General features: G+C 57.1%; 1 protein-coding gene across 2 annotated transcripts; it reads right to left on the minus strand.

The window, feature by feature from the left end:
* Positions 1–4: 4 nt before the first annotated feature.
* CNOT3 (CCR4-NOT transcription complex subunit 3) lies at positions 5–15,813 on the minus strand. 2 transcript variants are annotated; one of them, XM_037127586.2, is made up of 18 exons: positions 15,559–15,813; positions 11,153–11,227; positions 10,995–11,062; positions 10,697–10,771; positions 10,463–10,552; positions 10,222–10,350; positions 10,029–10,124; positions 7,956–8,175; positions 7,730–7,863; positions 7,289–7,345; positions 5,638–6,007; positions 5,438–5,561; positions 4,403–4,601; positions 2,930–3,029; positions 2,638–2,836; positions 2,257–2,389; positions 1,542–1,667; positions 5–369 (listed from the first exon to the last, which is right to left on the minus strand). In XM_037127586.2, the coding sequence occupies exons 2-18, from the start codon at positions 11,175–11,177 to the stop codon at positions 271–273; spliced, it is 2,244 nt and encodes a 747-aa protein (XP_036983481.2). In that variant the 5' UTR covers positions 11,178–11,227; positions 15,559–15,813; the 3' UTR covers positions 5–270. The 2 variants fall into 2 exon arrangements, with proteins under 2 accessions (XP_036983481.2, XP_036983477.2); XM_037127582.2 differs by having other exon boundaries at positions 7,956–8,178.
* Positions 15,814–19,129: the final 3,316 nt, after the last annotated feature.

Genomic DNA, 19,129 nt, shown 5'->3' on the forward strand with positions numbered 1-19,129 from the left:
GCCGTCATATAAAACTATTTATTCATAAATATTTTCCAAAATGAAAATAGGTTTACCAAAAAATGTCCCTCACTGGGGAGGGGAGGAGGGGGCAGCCCTCACCCCCAGGCCAGGGCTGAGAGGAAGAGAACCTCCAGGTCCCCTTCTTGCTTCCTGGGGGAGGGGGCTGCCCCATAGCCTGGGGCCCCCCCATCTTCCAGGGCAGGGCCCTCACCTGGGTAGGGCATCAGCATGCGGAGGGGAGAGGGAGAATGGAGGGAGGGGCTGGTGTCACTGGAGGTCCCGGTCCTCCAGGTATCGGTACTCAAAGGTGAAGCCTTCCTTCTTCCGCTGGCCCCACTTCTCGTAGTCAAAGTAGATGTAGGTGCCCTGGCCAGGGGAGAAGGCGGTCAGTAAGTGGACAAGGAGGTAGGCCAAACTGGCAAAGGGGACCGTTCTCAGGGCCATGGATATGACAAGTACCAAGCCCTGTCTCACTCCACCCTGGCCACAGTCTTTTCAGATAGGAAAGATGATCACACCCGCTTCAGAGGTCATGGAGGCAGGCACAGTAGTCATATGCCAGAGCTGGGCCTTGGCCCCGGGCACGTTTGCGACGTCTCTTCTCAGGACAGCTGTAGGTAGCTTTGAGCAGGCGATGCATGTTCTAGCACTGCATCTTCGCAAACTCCCTCAGGCCATTACCATCCCTAGCGATGCAACAGGCCATCTACGGGACAGACGGTTTCTCTGGGTGACAGGGGTGATGTGGGACTTTCTGAAGGAATGATGCCTGGATATGCACTAACTTGGCTGATTGCTTTGGACCCAACCAGGAGGGGACAGGAAGTCTGTAGTGTCAGAGAAGGTACCGTGGGAGTGGGGCTTGGTTTCTGAAGGGCCGAGATGCTTCAAAGAGCCTGTAAAAACTGAGGGGAGGGGACTGAGTGCTCTATGACAAGGACCTATTCAGTGCTTGCATCACACAGGTGTTTGGTGGAAAAAGCACTAGAGCCAACTATAAGCACGCAAACAAATACAACACGCCTGTGCCGCTGCTGCGGGCACCATCAGGTACACACATGTGGTTAACTCGTTTAATCCTCACAACTGCATTAGAGTGGGTCCTGTCACCCCGTTTTTAACAGAAAAGGCAACAGGGTCAAGTGACTTGCCAAGGTCACCTAGCTACAGTGGGGTTCAGACCCGGGTGGTCTCCCCCTTCAGAGTGTTTTTCAAAAAGTCCCAATCAATTAATTGAAACTAGAAAACATCATTTTAAAAAGAAACAGCTTCCCCATTCATATTTGCTGAGTGCTGGGGACATGGGGTAAGGAGGCCACCAAGGTCTCAGTACAGTGTACTCTTAAGAGGGAGACAGCCCACACCCCTGTGCCGGCAGAGGCGCCCTCAGGAAGGGGCATTTAGGGTAGGGCCTACAGGACGACTAGCAGTTGGCCTACTGAAGAGTGACAGGACAGGTCCCAGGCTGAGCTGGCTGAAGGTGGTAGTGAAGGGAAGGGGGCCAAAAGGAGTATGAGGGGCCCAGGGTGGGGCCTCACCTGCTCAAACTCATCAGTGATGGTCTTGGGCTCCTCATGCCTCTGGAACCACATCATGTACTTGGTGTGGAATCGCCACGACTGCTTCTTCAGGGCCTTAGCTGCCAGGTACTGTGCCTTAGTGCCCTGGGAGAGGAAGGACGGAGCAAGGGATCAGAGGGCCCCTCACACTGGCAGAGTGACGGGGACGGGCAGGGCTTCAGGGCTGGCCCCAGGCCCCACCACAGACTGAGGATGGGCAGGGCTCTCCAACAGGAGCGGGGAAGGGGCAGGAACGTACCAGTGCTGGTCGGAAGGGAAATGAGACAGGTGGGAAGTGCTTCCAGAGAAGCGTTGAGAAGAGAAACTAATACATGGAGTGCTCAGAGGAGGCAGCTTACAAAGCTCCCCAGGGCAGGATGGGGACAGAAGTTTTTTGTGCTGCCCTGGGGTGACGCAGAGGCTGCACACGCTACTAGTGAGTAGCTGGCAGGGACAGCTAAATTGGGGATGGGCACTGCAAGTGGGACAACCTAGCCCTTGACCTCTCTCTCCCTCGTGTTGAATTGGGATAGGGACTGGTTTGGTTTGCAGGGCCCAGGACTGGGGAATGGGGAGGGGTGCGGTCCCGGTGGCCGCAGTGGGGCACCCACCTCACCCCTCCAGCCCGAGGGGGAACGGCGGCGGTGGCGGCGAAGCCGGGGGGCCCGAGGCTGCCCCGGGGGCCCTGCTGTACCTCCAGATAGTAGAAGATGAAGAAGAGCGTCTCGGTGGACAGGCGCTGGTAGAACTCCACGGTGTCCGAGTGCGGGGGTGGCATCTGGTGATGGTAGGGGGGCGTCGGGCAGGGGTTCCGGGGGAGGTACTGTCTGTAGGGGGTGGGATGCATTAGTGCCAGTGCCTGCTGCCCTGCCATCTAGAAGGTGTCAGAAGGCCACCCCCTCATCTGACCTCATAACCCTGCTGCCCTCACGAATCAACAGGAACACCCTGGTCACCTGATCACCCCAGCATTAAACTCCTCAGCCCCCACCTACTGTGGGGAGCCCCAAGTCAGGTGTCCAGCAAACTTTATCTAGGCTCAAGACTGGAGAACCAGATTCCCCGGGCCCCTCACCTGATCCGCTCCGAGTCGGAGGGGTGGGGCATGTGGTGCCAGGCAGCCTCCTCCATCGCCTGCTGGTAGAGCTGCTCCTTGGTGAGGGGCACGGGCCCCAAGGGGCACACCCCCAGGGACAGCGGTATGTTCACCTCTGACAGTTGTAGGGGCGGCTGGGCTGAGGCCGGAGGTGCTGCTGTGCTGCTCAGGATGATGTCTGTGGGGACAGGCAGGGCCGGGCCGTTGGGTGAGGCTGGGTGGGGCGCCCTTCTTCCTTGCTGGGCTGCCCCCACTGTGCCCGGACCCTCACCTCGCTCAGTCAGGTGCAGTGTCGGCACAGGGTCCTCGATGGCGGAGCTGAGAGCTGCCCGCTCTGCCATGGACTTCAGGGAGCTCAGGGGCTCAGGGGCCTGGCGGGGGGGGAACAGGTGCTTTAAGCCCGAGGGCAGATGGCTAGTGCAGGCACTCGGAGGCCCGTGCACCTTCTCCTGCTCTGACAGAGGGCAGCAAAGCCAAGGCCGTTAGTGTGAGACAGTGCTCACCACGGACCCTTAACTGGGGGGAACTGGACACAGAAGCACGCACCAGCAGGGCACCAAGTCCCCACATCAATATCAGACACTACACAGGACGATGCACTGCAGAGGACACATCGCCTGTGGTGTGTGCACATGCCACACCACTCGTCACACTTGCAGGAGCACACTTCTCTGTCCTGCACCTCCCTCAGAAGGACCTCCGTCATACCATGCCCCACAGGCTGGCCTGTCCTCACTGGCCTAGACCTTCACAGCACCCTCCCTCCGTCCTGCTGTCCCTGGGCTCACAGGAACCTCTCCGCCAGGTGCATCTGTCCTTTCTTCACTGAACCTTCCGCAGGCTCCCACCCCTCATCCTTTCCTTTCGGGAACCTCACAGCTGCTGACCCTGCTCCAGGAACGTGAACCCACATGTACTTCCTGTCCTTTGTTCCTCTCCAAGGTGAGTGCTCGCTCTGGGCCCAAAGCTTCCCAGAGCTCTGTGAGGACCACTTAGCCTTCGGGGCAATGTCACATATGACAGCTGCTACATTTCTTGTGAAGGGAGGAACAGAGGGCCATGTGGGCTTGGACCCGGTCAGCTGGGGACTCAGGCTGCCCCGGTGGAAGTGAGTTTATCTTGCAGGGACTAGGAAGTCAGCTCCATATCTGGCTGATGCCATTTCAGACCCTGGTGTTTGGGACCCCTGCCGTCTACAGCAATACCCCACTATCTGGCCCAGCAGCCCCTCCTGCAGAGTGGATGCCCTTTGATCCTCTGTGCTGAACCCCACCCACCCTTCTAAAGACCCCTCTGACGTCAGCCCACCTAGAGATGCAGCACAGACACCTACTTCTCCCTCCATCAGCCTTTCTTGCCACTGTGACCCCAGCAGCCCTGTCCATCTTAGATTTGCCCCCCTGCCAAGAGGCCTTGCATGGCTCTCTCCACAGGTTCAGTCAGATGCACCAAGTGGGTCCACAGCACCCTCAGCCCTGCTGGGACAGTCCCTGTCTGGCGGACTCTGCTCTGTACACAGAAAGCAGAAACTGGGGGCATTCACTTAGCACAAACCAGGGCAGATGCCGACAAGCGTTTTCTCAACTTAAATGATCTCAAGGAACCAGGAGGGCAGAAAGCCGGGAGGCAGGGAGAGAGCGGAGAGAGAACAGCGGCAGAGTGCCAAGGGGAGAGGTGGGGGCAGGCAGTGAAGGTCTGGGGCAAAGCTGGCAGGGGCAGAACGACACACAGGCTCTGCACGCACCTTGATCTCTGGGGTGGCACTGAACTGTGGGGGTCCATTGAGCAAGGTGCCAGCTGCCTTGGCATCACTGAAGCTGGGTGCTGGGGAGCTGGGAGGGTTCACAGGCAGCGGCACCAGGAGGCTGGGTCCCCCAGCGCTGTTCCCTGAGCCTGGGGCCACGCCCCCAGTGCCCGCGGGGGCGGCTGCACTGGGTTCTTTCCTGTAGAGGGGACAAGGGCAAGGGACTCAGAGCAGTGTCCCCAACAGGGAGATGGACGGGGAGGATGATAAGGGGGAGTCAAAACAGGGGAAAGACTAGCAGACAGGACCCACGAGGAGCAGGCTGAGAGAGACAGGTGGGTGGGGAAGGCTCTTTGGGCAAAGGAACAGCTACAAGGTGGCAAAAAGGACTCAGGACGCTCTGAGGAGACCATGTGGCTGGAATTCACTGGGAAACACACTGGCCTTCCGGAATGGTCCACAGAAGAGGGTATGGGAACTGGCGTTCCAACCACAAAGCAGGGTGCCTCAGGCACATGCCCACCTTGGAAGCCCACCCAGACCCCAGGGCCAAGGTGCCTGGGAGCAGGCCTTACTGAGGTCCTGACTAGAAGGGTGAGCTCTCTTGTAGGGCGTTGTTCTGGGCATCAGAGACCCAGTGAAATGGCCTGATCTGAGATCTGGAGGGTGGTTGGGGGTGGGAAAGAGGACTTTGGGGTCTTTCCCTTTGAAAAGCTGACACGAAACCCCTCATGGAGTTGGGTAGCCCTGGTGTAGGGAACAGAAAATGGGGACAGGGGCCAACTAGAGCTCCTCTGGGGAAATGGAAAAGTCGGAGTGCCCAAGGGGCATGTGGGGCTCTGCGAACACTGCCCATCAGATGTGGAATGCTTCAGAACGTTTTAAAGGGCAAAGCTAGGGGACACAGCTCGTGGGGGAGTCCCAATGGGCAAGGGCAGGGCCTGTGTCCATACAGCTGGAAACAATGGGGGTGCCCCATGCCTGTTTGTGCCAGACACTGCCTGTCCCCAACCCTACCAGAGGCTGAACACTCACGAGGTACTGGGGGGTGGGTTGTGGGGGCCAGATGAGGGGCCCAAAGCCTGGCTGCTGGCGTTGCTGCCCCCACTGCTGCTGAGAGCCACCTCTGCCGGGCTGTCTGCCACAACTGAGCTGTAACCTGGGGCAAGAAAAGGGGATGAAAAGGAACCGCAGGCAGTGACCACAGGACCCCTGCCCCCATGAGCCCCACTTACTGGTGGCACCATTCTGCTTGCCAGTGCCTGCACCTCCACTGCTGTTACTGCTGCTGCTGCCACCACTGCCTCCCCCACCGGGCTGGACGCTGGGGGGCCGGGGCTGAGCGGCACTGGGCCCACTGGAGGTCGGTGGGGCCACGGCCTGAGCGTACGGGGCAGGAGTGCCCGAGTTGTGGCTGGGAGCTGGGCTGGCCTTGGGGCCCAGAGCACTCGAGGGTGCTGCCGGGGTGGGGGCCCCATTGTTGCCAGGGGCGGTGCTCAGGGCAGAGGCAGCAGACGAGGGGCCAGACGGGTAGCTGGGTAGCACAGCTGGGGACTGAGGGTGCTGGCTGCTGTGGATGGGCTTGGAGCCATTTTTGGCAGGAGACTGCAAGTGGGAAAAAGAAAAGGGTCAGGCCCTGGGGGGCTTGCTGGTCTGCCGAGCCTTCCACACACCCTTCCTGGGGACCCAGGTGACCTCCCCTCATGGCTTCAACTGCCAACTTCACACTTAAAAGACCCAGGCATTTCCAGCCCAAACCAGCATTCCATGTCCTGCCTGTACACCTCCCTAGAGTGTCCCCCAGCCACAGGGATCTGACACACAGCTGGGGTGGCAGTAGGAGAACCCCTCTGATGGTGACAGGGGCATAATGGGAAATACCTAAATAGCCTCAGTACAAGATCAAAGGGAACCGTCCAAGAGGGGAAGGAAAAAAGGCAGAACACCCAACAGTAATTCTGAACGTCGCCGGAAGGGTCAGTAAAGCCCCCATGAAGGGTGTTACTGAGCAATGGGCCCAGAAAGCAGACAGTCCTGTGCCCACAGCTCCCCAGCAGCCAGGACACTGTCAGAAAGTTGCTCTTGGGCATCTTATTTCACCCTCCCAACACCCCGTGGGCACCTCGTGCTCACCATACACCAAGCAGGATGCGTGGCCGATTCCTTCCTGGCCCCTCACCTGCTTCACCCAGGCCCCACGCTAGCTCCCCACCACCTGCCTCAGGAGCCCTGGTGCCAGCTCTCCCATCAGCCCACAGTGGGGCTTCAGGCCTGCTCCACTGCTGCCTAAAGACACCACCTTCAGCATTGTTTCCTAGGGTGTGCTCCTGTCCTGAGAGGTGCTAACAACTCATGGGGCTCACTAGGGGAGAAAAGAAATTTTGAGACATGCTACCCCTCTGGAAAATATCCCAGCACAGCCAAGGTCTAGAGCCTCCCAAAGAAAAGAAACCTGTCTGACTGTTGACCCACCATGCCCCAGGTTGGCACGGCCCTTTCACAGCAGGCGCACAGGGTCCCGGCCCTCACCGCCAGGCCCTGCACACCTGGCAAGGCTCCCCTCACAACACTTCCAGCTTTCACTCATGACCCACCATGCTACCTGCCACCACCTCACTCAGGAAATGTTTACCTCTCCCTGCTGGGCAAGCACAACTCATCCTCCAACACCCAGGGCAGCTTCTGACTACCTAGGCCAGTGCAGGGGGCACCCTGGACCACAGCACTTATCTGCCTGCCCCTCAGATCTGCCTGCCCCTCAGGCCTCTCTTAGGGTGGCAGTACCTTCTGACCCCTCTCTCCAAAGCCCTGCACCATGGCTGTACTCAGGCCTCAGGACACCTCTGGGAACGAAAAATGAGCAAGTGACATGCCCATGGGACCCACCTGGCTAACTTCGCTATCCGTTGAGCGTCCCCTCTTCTTGTCATCTTCAGAGTTTTCCTGAGGTGGAAGAATCACACTCAGCAACCTTTGTGACCTCCAGGGCCCCAACAGACACCAATCTCTGATCCTCCCAGGGGCCTGTACCCAGGTGTGGACTATCCGGCCTCAGCATATTCAAGTACCTATGACCTCAGTCTCACTGGGGAATCTTACTGGGAACCAAAACCCTGCTCCCTGGGGTCCTTGTCTCTGCAAGCCAGTAGCACCCGCAAGCATCCAACCCCAACCTTAGCCCAGCCTCCCACCTGCACACCCAGCACCCACGCGTGGCCCCATACACCCCATCAGCCCTCTACGGTCCTTAGGGCCCAGGCCCTGGATGCTGAGGTCCTGCTTCCTCAATTACCCTCCCGCAGGTCAATTCTGGGAACCCAGCCTCACCGTGGTGCAGTTGGCCGGGCTCGGTGGGATGGGCGAGCTGGAGGTGGTAGATGTGGGCGTGCTGCTTGACTGGTTGAAGATCTCATCCTCCATGTGACTGTGGCTGGGGGGGGAGGTGGCGACCAGCGCCTGTGCTGTGGGGCAAGGCAGGGCATGCTGAGCTGGCTGGGACGTGCTCCTGCCTGGCCCTCACCACCCCACGCATGCAGGTCACCCTGGGCCTCACGAATGTCCTCGAGGTCCAGGTCGTCATAGAGAAACTCGTTCTCCTCGAAGTCAGGGTCCTGGGAGGAGTCGACATAGTACTCGACGTCGTCCTTGATCTTGCGGATGGCGTCCACCAGGATGGAGTCGTTGTCCAGCATGCGCAGGATGGTCTCCAGCATGCGCACATGGTAGCGGTGTTTCTCGATGTGCCGCTTCAGGCCCTCAATCCGGTCCTGCTTCTGCTGGCGAGCCCAGGGCCAGGCTCAGGGGCTGCAGGGCGCCGCCCGACCCTCCTGCCCCACAGAACCCATCCTCAGTCCCCGACCCCTGTGGAGACCAGAGGCTCCACTCGGGCCCCTCCCAGTGTGGGAAGTGTGGAGTCTGCCCACCCTGAACCCTCGGGAACCCCACTGCTGCCCTCAGACACCCCTGCAAGCCTTGAAAGGACCTGGAGATCCCTGTGCCTCCCAACACCTTGTGGCCCATGTGTGTCTCATCTGATAGCCCGGACCTCCCACCTCTGCTGAGCCTCCACCAGCTCTGACTGCCTTCTGGGGCACAGAAACAGCACCCCCCCAATCTGGCTCCAACCTCCACTCCAAGGAGCTTGCGGTTTATAATCATTATAACCCTTGTCTTCACCATGGCCCCCCACCCCAGCTGCACGGCCCGAAGGAGCCCAGATTCTGAACCTGGCTCCTAGGCCCTTCAGGTACCTACTCTTCCCAAGGCCCCACTTTAACATCTAAATTTGGTATCTTAGTCCCAGGTCTAATCCCCTCTCTGCCTGGGCCTACTTATTACACAGCCATGTGTCACCTAACACTGAGGACACATTCTAAGAAATGCACCATTAGATAATTCTGTTGTGTGAACATCTTACAAAGACCTGGCCAGTCTAGGCTGCTATACACCCAGGCTGTCTATCTGGTGCAGCCTAGTGCTCCTGGGCTCCCAGCCTGTATAGCGTGTTGCCGTACTGAGTACTGTAGGCACTGAGAACACCATGTAAGTATTTGTGTTACCTAAACACACCTGAACAGAAAAGGCATGGGAAAAACACAATGTGAAGGATCAAGTGTGCACGTGCACACATGGGAGGAGCAGTGGAAGGGCTGAGGATAAAAGTGAGTAAACATCAGGAGTGAAGGAAGAGAAGGGAAGAGAAAGGGAGAGGAGGGATCAACAGACCCGGAGAGACAGAGCTGGAGATGAGAAACAATGAAGGGGGAGAAGGGCTGGACTGCTAGGAAAAAGAACAGAGTACGTGTGTGCGCACCGGAGTGTGTACGTGTGTGTAGGCACAGGCATGTGGTGGGCTTCTGGGCCCCCCTGCTCCCTAGCCCTGGCAGGCACAGAACAGGAACAGCATCCTGGTTCAGGCAGTAAATTCAACATTGTAGACGAGTCCAGCCTTTCCTTCCAACATCACAAGCAAACCTTTTTAACCCAGGACAACCTCATAGGGCCACCATCCTGTACACAGTCCGTCCCTAACTAAAACACTGTTGCTCAGCATGAGCTGCTACCTCCCGCCAAGCCCGATTCCCAAACCCTTCAGGCCATGAAGCCTTCCCTCTCCCCAGCCATCTCTCCCCTTGCTGGCTTCCTGAGGAGCCAGCTCTGCTCCTGCATTTCCCGAGCCAGTGAATCCACAGTTTGCATCCCTGTGAACTCACAACTTAACAGTCCTGGGTTTCTAAAATCTAAGTCCACAACACCTGGCTTTGTCCCAGACTTCACTTCTCTTCGGGCCCAATGAATGGTTTCTTCTAGTCTGGCCTTATCTGCCCCCACTGTCGTCCCCTCAGGACCAGGGGCCCCCTAGGTGCTATAAGACCACAGCTTCAGTTGCCAGACCTCCCCACCCTGGGTGTCTGTCAGATCTCGCACCTACTCTGGGATCCAGGCAGAACCCTGCACCTTCCCGAAAACTGCTCCTCTCCTTCACAGCCCCATGGTTCGACTGGACTCAAGACTGCTTTGCCTCCTTCCTGCACCAGCCCTAGCCAGCTAAGCTCCTAACCCCACCTCTGGCCTCAACCCAACCAGTTAACCCACCCCTCACCCTGCGGGTGCCCGCCCCACTCACATCCTTGTCACCCTTCTTCTTGCGCGTCTGCACCGACAGGGACTCCACTTCGCTCTCAAACTGGTCCACCTGCATGTTTAGGGTGTCAATCGTGTTCTGAGGGAGAAGAAAGGAAAGGTAGGTCAGCCAGCATCCCCTCAGATGTCTGGCTGTCAGGGTCCCGAGGCCACGTCCTCTTTTCTGCCCTGCTCACCGTGAGCCATTGGCCAACCTCCTCCTTCTCCTTCTGGGCGGGGTCCACCTTCTGCGCCAGGCCCAGGCCCTCCTTGCTGTAGGCTTTGGTTTTGGTCTCTCGCTCCACAACTTTGAACCGTTCCATTTGCTGTGGAGAGTGCAGTTGGCAGGAGGCCCCCAGCCCGTCGCCTGTCCCCTTCCCTTGGTGCAGAGACCTGGGAGCCTTCCCACCTCTCAGCTGCCAGACTCTGGGCTCCTACCGTCTCAATGAGCTTGCGGTTCTCTATGAGCTGCCTCTTGTCCTTGATCTCGTTGGATGCTACCCATGTCTTGATCTGGTCCCTCAGCCTCTGCAGTGAAGAGTGAGACAGTCAAACTGCCTCAGGTCCTAGGCTCTGAGGCCCCCAGTCCTCCTCTCCCCGGGACCCGATAGTCCACGCTCCCCATTCCTGCCACCCTCAGGACACAGGTGTCCAGGCCCCCAGCCCCCTCACTTGAAGCTTCTTAATCTCCTTCTTTAGGTCAGCCTCATACTTTTCTTTCTGGTTCGCGTTGGCTGCATTGTGGAGCTGAGGGGTGGAGAGAATCCACGTCAGTGTGGGGCTGGCTGCCCTAGCACCCATGCCAGTCTGTGTGCTGGGGACTCCGGGGACACCCCTTCCCAGTACTCCGCAGAACTGCTTCTCTGAGGTCCTCAGTACCTCTTCTCCCTGGTCTACACCCAGAGACCCTGAACCTCTTCCTGGGCTGTCCTCCCTGGAGACCCAGATTTTTAGGGCCCAGTCTCTGTACCTTCTGCCAAATATCTTCAAACTGCTCGACGCCCTCGGACACCTTCTTGAGGCAGCGATCAATCTCACCTGGCCACAAAGGAAGGAAGGCAATGAGCACCTGCCAAGGCAGCAGGCACCCAAAGACAAGTCCCAAGGGCACGTGGCCACAGGCTGTACCTTGGAGTTTGCGCTTGTCCGCCATCTTCCCTGCCCTACAGACGCACTCTCTTCATACTCTCTTGGAGACGGACGCTGCTGGGACAGATAAAAAGGATGCACATTTACTCTCTGGTGGTGCAATCCCAGAGTCATGAATGAGGCTGGGGGGGGGGGGGATGCATGGGACAGTTGAGGCAAGATGCATCTACTATCTGATGACAAGGACCTGGCCCAGTTCTCCATGCTGCCTTAATGGCCCGGCACAGGGTCTGGTCCACACTACTCTGAAAGTTTACTGAAACAAGGAAATAGGTGTCGTTTTTGTATCTGTCTGACCCAGGAAATGGAAAATTTCCAGAGAGAGGGGCACCTTGTCCCCAGATGATACTCAATGAAAGGATTTTTTAGATCAGGAAAAATCCATGCAGCACACCGTTGAATGCTAGCAAAGTAGAAAGAGATTGCAGGCCTCACTTCCTACCGAAGGGTCATGGACTCAGGTGGCTAGATCCTGACACCTGGAGAGGTTACTCTCAGCTAAGTCAGGGACAAAGAACAGGTGCATCTCACAGAAAAGGGCCTGATACCAGGTATGTGTGAGCTGTAACGAACAGAGGGGAGATGGCGCAGAAGGAAATGCCTGTAACTGTGATGATCTAAACCTACCCACACCAACAGGGCTGGGTCCCAAGTAGAAGAGAGCCTTAGAATACAAAAAAGTTTATACCAGAGTGAATTCTGAAACCAAAGGAGGTAGCATGTCAAACCCAAACGGGCCAATACCAAGAAGGGTTGGAGGTCTGGGGGCAGATGGCATGACCAAAGAGAGGCCGGGAGGCAAGAACTCTTAAGATGACGAGGGTGAAAGCGGACCTCCACTGCGAGGGAGTTATCTGCACACCCGAAGGAGTTACATATCAAAGCATCAGTAATGTAGACTCAGGGAAACATAAACCGTCAGGGCCAGCACTCAGTACTTAGAGAGGGACACCTTCACCCCAGGAGAAGTTACCTGCGACCCAGAAGGGAATGAGGTCCAAAGGGAGTCACCAGGAGCTTTGGCCTGGGAGCAGGGGATGCTACACCTTTGGACTCAACATCAAGACCAGAAGAGATCAGGAACCCTGGGGGGCAGGGGCGCTACTCCGGGAGGACTCCTGCACTGCCAGGATGCCCCTCAGAGAGGGGGCCTCTACGGATGGCACAGCTGAGATGGGGGAACTCCCACTGTGGGGGCCCAGGACAGTGTATCCAAGAGCAGGAAGAGCCTTCTGCCCAGGACGGAGTGCCTCGCCCCCAAAAGAAATCCCCACCCACAGGGAAAGAACGTCTCAAAAACAGTCCTGTACAACAGAACTTTCTGCAATGACAGGCGTGTTCTGTGCCTGTGACACTGAACCCCCCAAAATGTGGCTAGGACAACAAAACTTTCACGTCTACGTTCACTAGTTAAACTTAAATCCCACGTGGCTAGCAGCTACAAGCAGGATGGTATAGCAGAGAGTAGGCTATGACCCAGTCGGAGGCCCATAAAGATGGGGCAGGTCCCTCAACCTCAGAGAGGCTGTGCTGGTCCCTCCACAGGAACCCACTCTGCATGGTGGTAGGTGGCAGTGGCACCCTAGAGTTCACACAGCATAAATCCCCTGCAACAGGCCAAGCAAAAGAACTGATGACACTCTCAGCCCAGGACCAACTGATACACCAAGGTGAGGCCCAAGCCCGACCCAAGGAAAATCCCAGCTCCAGGAAGCCAAAAGTAGCCAGAGAAAGGACCCAGGAGGTAGCTGAAAAGAAGGGACTCAACCCAAAAAGCACACGAGGACCTGGACCCCAACAGAGTCGCAGGAATGAGCTCTAACACTTGATGCAGAAAAGCCTCTTACTGCCCTGGGGTGGCACACAAAAGTGTGTGCTCCCTGCCTTCACCCCAGGAGCCCAAAAAAGGGCCAGGGTCTCCAACCCAGGGGGCACTGCACTCCTTGGTAAGGGGATGCCCTAGCCAAGCCCCCACACTGAGGGGTTAGGCTGCCTGGCCCAGGGAAGGAGCTGATCCCCCAGAGAGAGGGCAGACTGTAGCATCAAGAACTCCTGAAGGAGTCGGAAGCAATGTTCCAGGGGAACAAGAGCCCTAGCCCAGGAAGGGGGGAAGAGCCTCAAAGTGAGGGGCCACAGCTGAGACCGGGACAGGACACCACATAACCTGAGAGGCAGCTCCTCCAGAGGAGGGCAGGTACCACAGGCCCAGGGTACCTGCGTCCTAGAGACTGGACACTACAGTGGGCAGCATCCTCAGCCACAGAGAAGGCAATACCCCTCCCTCCAAGGGAAACCCCTTCAAAAGGGAGCCCCTACTTCAGATCCCCCAGCAAAGGATCAGAGGGAAAGGAAGCTGAGCTTGAGTCTGGAAATTAAGATGCCACCACAGAAGAGCCCCACCACTCTGGGGGGGGGGGGGCTCCACCCAGACCCTCCATGGCAGCAGGACTGCTCCCAGGCAATGAGGGGCCTCCAGCAGCGCTGAGGAAGCTGGAAACCTTAGCCCAGAAAGCTTAACCAAAACGTACTTTTGTGCAAGAGGAAGGCACATGCCCACAGTTAGGGAGCCTACACAGAGGGTGGGTGGGTGCACGATGAGCCAGACCCCAGGAGCTAACACTCATGAAACACAGCCCCCAAAACTTCACCAGGAGTAGTCACTGTCACACAAAGGCCTGGTGAGGAGTAGGGGAGTAGGAACAGAAGGCTGAGTCCTGGGGAGCAACACCAAGCGGTCTTAATCCTGAGGGGGCTCTGGCCCACTAGGAAGTGATGCTGGGGGGCTGCTGCCACCGCCACACAAAATCTGAGCCTCTGTACAGTAGGTGTGTTAGGTCCTGGGGATCCCATCTTAGAAAGAAAAGGTACACCAGAGGAAGCCTTAGTCCTAGGGAAAGTGGCAACAGACAGTGGGGTTTCTCCCTCAAGCTGCAGGGCACCTTCCACCCTCACAGCAAAAAACCTGTGCCTTGGGAGAGTGGGTGAGCCTCCACCCCCAGTGAGACACAGCAAGAGGAGCAGAAGCCCTAGCCTTGGACACCCACATGGGAGGGAGTCCTTAACCCCACAGTGGGGACAGGCACAGAGGGGCCACCACCAAGGTAGGCAGAGGACTTACCCCTGAGGGAGAGAACTCCATAAAAGTTCCTTAACCCCCCAAAAAGTGACAGCCCCAGCCCCCAAAGCCTGCACCTCTCAGCACAGAAAGCTGGGCCCCAGGGAGCTGTTCTCCTGGGGTTCCAACAAGGTTGAGTGTGAACCCCTGGCTCTCTGATCACTGACACCATGAGGGCTCTCTAGAGCCGGGTGGGGCTTACTCGTCCACCGTGGGGAACTTGAGAAGAGAACTGAAGAGAGATCCTTGCCTCCTGCAAAGCCCCAATGTAAGGACTGATGTGAATGGGGGAGGAGGCCTCAGATCCAGGGAAGTGACAACCTACACGGTGAGAGCAGCATAAGAGGACAGCCCCTGAACTAAGAGGCAGGTACCAAACTCAGAAAAAGGGGCGCTTGCTCGCCCTGCCCACAACAGGAAGTCGTTAACAACACGGAGAAAGCAGGAGCTTAGGAGGTGTCACCAAGACAGGACCAGGCACCCGAGACCAAAGGGGGCTAAACACCACACCATACCCACCCCGAGGTGGGAGTGACAGTGTGAGGAACCCACACCGGAGGCAGACGGTCTGGATCCAGCCACAAAGCCAGAGGCAGACACCCAAGACCACAGAGTAAGAGCTGAGGCCAGTCCTGACTCCCCAGCCTCGGGCTTCGGGACTTTTCACTGGGAGAGGCGCCCAAAATACAAACCGGCCGAGTCTCTTAACAGGGCTGCAACCGGTGGAGCAGCGTCCTCGATCTCCCTCTCCGGAGAGATGGCACTCGCGCTGGGCGCGTGCGGCGGGGAGCCCAGGCCCCGGGAGGGGTGACCCCCGCGCACAAAGGTCCCTGTCCTCGGGGGCTTGCAGCCCCTCACCCACGTGAAGGCGGCACCAGGCTCAGAAGGGTTTCAGCGAGGGGGCCGGCGGCTGGACCCCCGAGCGCCCGCATCCACACTGCGAGGAGCGGACGCCGACGCGGAGGGGCGGCACCTCACACCTCACACCCGCGGGCCATACGCGGACGCCACGCGGGGCCGGAGTCGCGGGCGGACTCCAGGCGACGCCGAGGGGCGCAGAGGAGGGAGCGGCGAGAGAGGGAGCGCGGACGGCCGGGGCCAACCTTCCCGGAGCCCGCGTCGCGCCAGGAACCGGAGCGCCCAGCGGGGGCGGGGGAGACCGTGTCGCGACAGGAGGCGGTGTCGCTGGGGCAGGGCCAGCGGTACGGCGGTCGACGGCGCCGGGGGGAGGAGGGAAGGAGTCCGGCCCAGTCGAGCCTGACGCTCTCACCACAGGAGCTGGCGCCGCCGCTGAGGAGCGTATCGCGATAGGCGGGGGAGGCGAGCGCCCGCCGCCTTTTTCTCGCGCCCCGGGCCCGGGCGCTATCGCGATAGCGGCACGGAGCGGAAGTGGGATGGGGGAAGGTAGGCCCGGGGTTGTTCTGACGACGGGGTCGGGGCTCAAGGGAGGCCGCGGCGTCTGCCGATGGCTCCGCGGAAGCTGACGGGCCCGGTCCAAGATGGCGGCGGCGAAGGAGGACTCCCCTCCTCTCTTCTCGTCTCTGGCGCCGGCCCGCCCCCAAGCTCCAAATATTGCCCTACCATTGATCCTGCTGCATGTCGTTCTTGCCCCTCGGGCGCGTTCTATTGGTCTTTGGCAAGGATGAGGCCGGCCCCCTCTTGCCGATTGGGCCAGAGCTCTAAGGTGCGGCATTTGATTGGCCTCCCGCGCAGACTGCTAGGATTGGCTCAGGTTTTGTTCCCGGCTCCTCCTCCTCCTCCCGCCGCAAGGCACAACACGCCAGCGCGAGGGCCTGTGCGTCAATCAATAGGCCTATGTCATGCTGATTGGATATACCCACCCCTTTCTCCTAGACCAATTGGCAGGGAGGTGGAGCTAGGCTAATCAGGGGAGGGAAGTCGTCCGTCAAGTTTAGAGACATTTTTAATTGGTTGGGAGGGAATATTCTATCCTGAAGCCATTGGTTGGTCCTGGAAGTGGGTAGGGAAAATGAAGGAAGGGAGGCAAAGTGGGAGTTAAAGACCGCGTACTTAATGTGAGACAGGTGCTTTCAAAGCTGAAGTCATCTGCCAATCAAAACACTCCTTGGCCAAGGGGGAGGAGCTGAGCATGAGGCTCCACCCCTTTCTACTCGCTGGTCCTGACAGACATCATTCAAACCAGTTTGTCCAATAGCATAACGAGTGGGCACTACCCGCTCTTAAGGCGTGTGAAACAGGGCATAGCTATAAAGTCTGGGAACTGGGTACCTGCTTCTGCATCCCTGGCCACCGGCCAGGCAGGGTTAGTCCCCGTCTTTCATCAGCACAGTCTTTTTCCAAGTGTCTGTGTTTTGCACGAGACTCAGTCCTTGATGGAGGCATCAGAAGATAGTGCCCCAATCACTGGCACCACGCATAACTGAATTAGTTAGGAAACACGTCGGAGGCACAGAGCTTTTGTCCTGCATCTGAGGGATACATGGCTATGAGACCTATAGGAGTAACTCTCCTTTGCACCCTCCTTCTTTCAGTGTCATGAGGACATTGCAGAAGATACAGATGAAATTATGCATATGCCTATTGGTTTGTTTGTTCGTTTACGGTAATGAAGGGAGGAAGAGAGGTAGAGAAACATAGATGTGAGAAACATTAACACATTAACTACCCCTCACATGTGCCCAGACTGAGAGGATGGAACCTGCAACTCAGGCATGTGCCCTGACTGGGAATCCAACCTTTGCTTTGCCGGATGACGCCCGAACAAGCCACACTGGTCAGGACATGCCTATTGGTTCTTAAGATCTCGGCTCTGTGATCTTCTCTTGGGAGGAAAACATCCCTAACATCCCAAGCTGAATGCCCCATGTGAGCTCTGTTGATTCGGGTTGATGTTTGCATGTCTGCCATCATTTTCGTAATTATTCAACTCCTCAGGAAGCACTGAGTAACCCTTTGCTGAATGGATGAACGAATATGAGAAATAATTGTGGTTAAGACTTGCTAAGCACTGGCGTTTTTGTGAACCTTGTGGGTCACACCCATCAAGACAGGAAACCAGATTTGCCTATCTTCTCTTGGTGGAGGAAAATCAGATAAAAATGTAAACGAGAACTGATCAGAATGTCTGTGACAGGGAGAAAAAAATGCCTGTAAAAAGGCCCTGGCTGATGTGGCTCTGTGGCTGAGTGCAGGTTTGTGAACTAAAGAATCGCTAGTTCAATTCCCAGTCAGAGCACATGCCTGGGTTACCAGCTAGGTCCCCCGTAGTGGGCACACAAGAGGCAACCACACACTGATGTTTCTTTCCCACCTTCTCCATCCCTTCCCCTTTAAAAATAAATAACCTTTTAAAAAATGTAGTGTTCTTAGGTCCACATGGCCCTTAGAGATCTGTACTTTTTTAACAAACTTCCCACATGATCCCTGCGTTCATTAGAGTTTGAGTGTTTTGATGTAGAGGTTTGCTATTCAAAGTGTGGTCCCTGCATGGGGCAGCCTCTCAGACTTCCCAGGAATCACTTAGGGGTTGGTTAACATGCAGATTCTGATCAGGAGTTCCCAGATTCTGCTTTTCTAACAAGCTCCCAGAGAACTAGAGCATCAACAGTTCACACTCTGAGTAGCAAGGATCCAGAACAGTTTCTCGAATTTGGCTGCACACTAGAAGCACCTGGGTGAATTTTTACATGGACCGAGGTGGGGGAATCTGGGCCCTGATTGGTGTGGCTGAGTTGGTTGGGTGTCACTCCTGTGAAGCAAAAGGTCACTCACTGGTTGGGTTCCTGATTGGGGCACAGCCTGGGTTATGGGCTCTGTCCCCAGCTGGGACATGTACAAGAGAACCAATCGATGTTTCTCTCCCTTTCTCCTTCCTTTCCCCTCTCTCTAAAAAATTTTTAAAAATATCTTTTCAAAAAACCTGGTGATCAGATCCAACTAGCAGTAATTTTAAAAACTTCCAAAAGGATTCCAGCATGCAGCTAATCTGATTTTTCTAGAGCAGTGGTTTTCTAGAGCTGTACTTCTCTCCAGTGTGGTCCCTGGATCAGTAGCATAAACATCAGCTGGGACCTTGTTAGAAATGCAGTTTTCAGCCCACCATAAACCAACTGAATCAGAACCTCTGGGCCCAGCAGCCCTTTTTAACAAAAATTCCAGGTAGTTCTGAAACATACTAAGCTTCGAGGTCTTTGTTGCAAGTGTACACAGCATGGCAGGGTCAGGCGACTCAGATTCTTTCCTGAAACCAATCCCCCCTCACCCCTTCCCACTAGATTCCCTCTGGCCGGGGGAGATGGGATTCTGAAGGGCTGTGGACACAGAGGGGCAGAAGGTCCTTCCCCACAGACCCCTAAGCGGAGCTCACAAAGGCTGTCACTTTTACACAAGACGTATCTAAAGGCTCAAGGATAAACTTGGGGAGAGTTACGTGCCCTAGGGTAATTTGGCCGCTAGAAGGGAGCCCCCAGGAGTGCGGAGCCTCTGCCGTGTGGGAGGAGACAGACCCAGAGAGCTCCCGAGGCCCACAGACAGAGCCCTGGGCTGTTGGAGGGACTGGGGTCCAGGGACAAACAAGGAGCTCTGAGGGGGACAGGGGCGGCGTGGAGGAGAACAGAGAGAGACCTCAGATTGAACCCAGAAACCAGAGACCCAGGGAGAAGGTTGTGCTTGAGACATTTGGAGCTGGCCGGGGAGGAGACACCACCTTCCACAGGGCTGACTCCTGCCTGTGAATTCGCCTCCTGGGTAACGCAGGGGTTCAAAACGAGCTACCCAAGATGTGCCTCCATAGTATCAACCCAGACCCTGCAGGCGCAAGAGAAATTCCTGCTCCCTCCCCTTAACCATCTAGAGGAATT

Source organism: Artibeus jamaicensis, unplaced genomic scaffold, assembly GCF_021234435.1.
Source record: "Artibeus jamaicensis isolate MK-2021 breed Jamaican fruit bat unplaced genomic scaffold, CSHL_Jam_final contig_2566, whole genome shotgun sequence".
NCBI classification, from domain to species: Eukaryota; Metazoa; Chordata; class Mammalia; order Chiroptera; family Phyllostomidae; genus Artibeus; species Artibeus jamaicensis.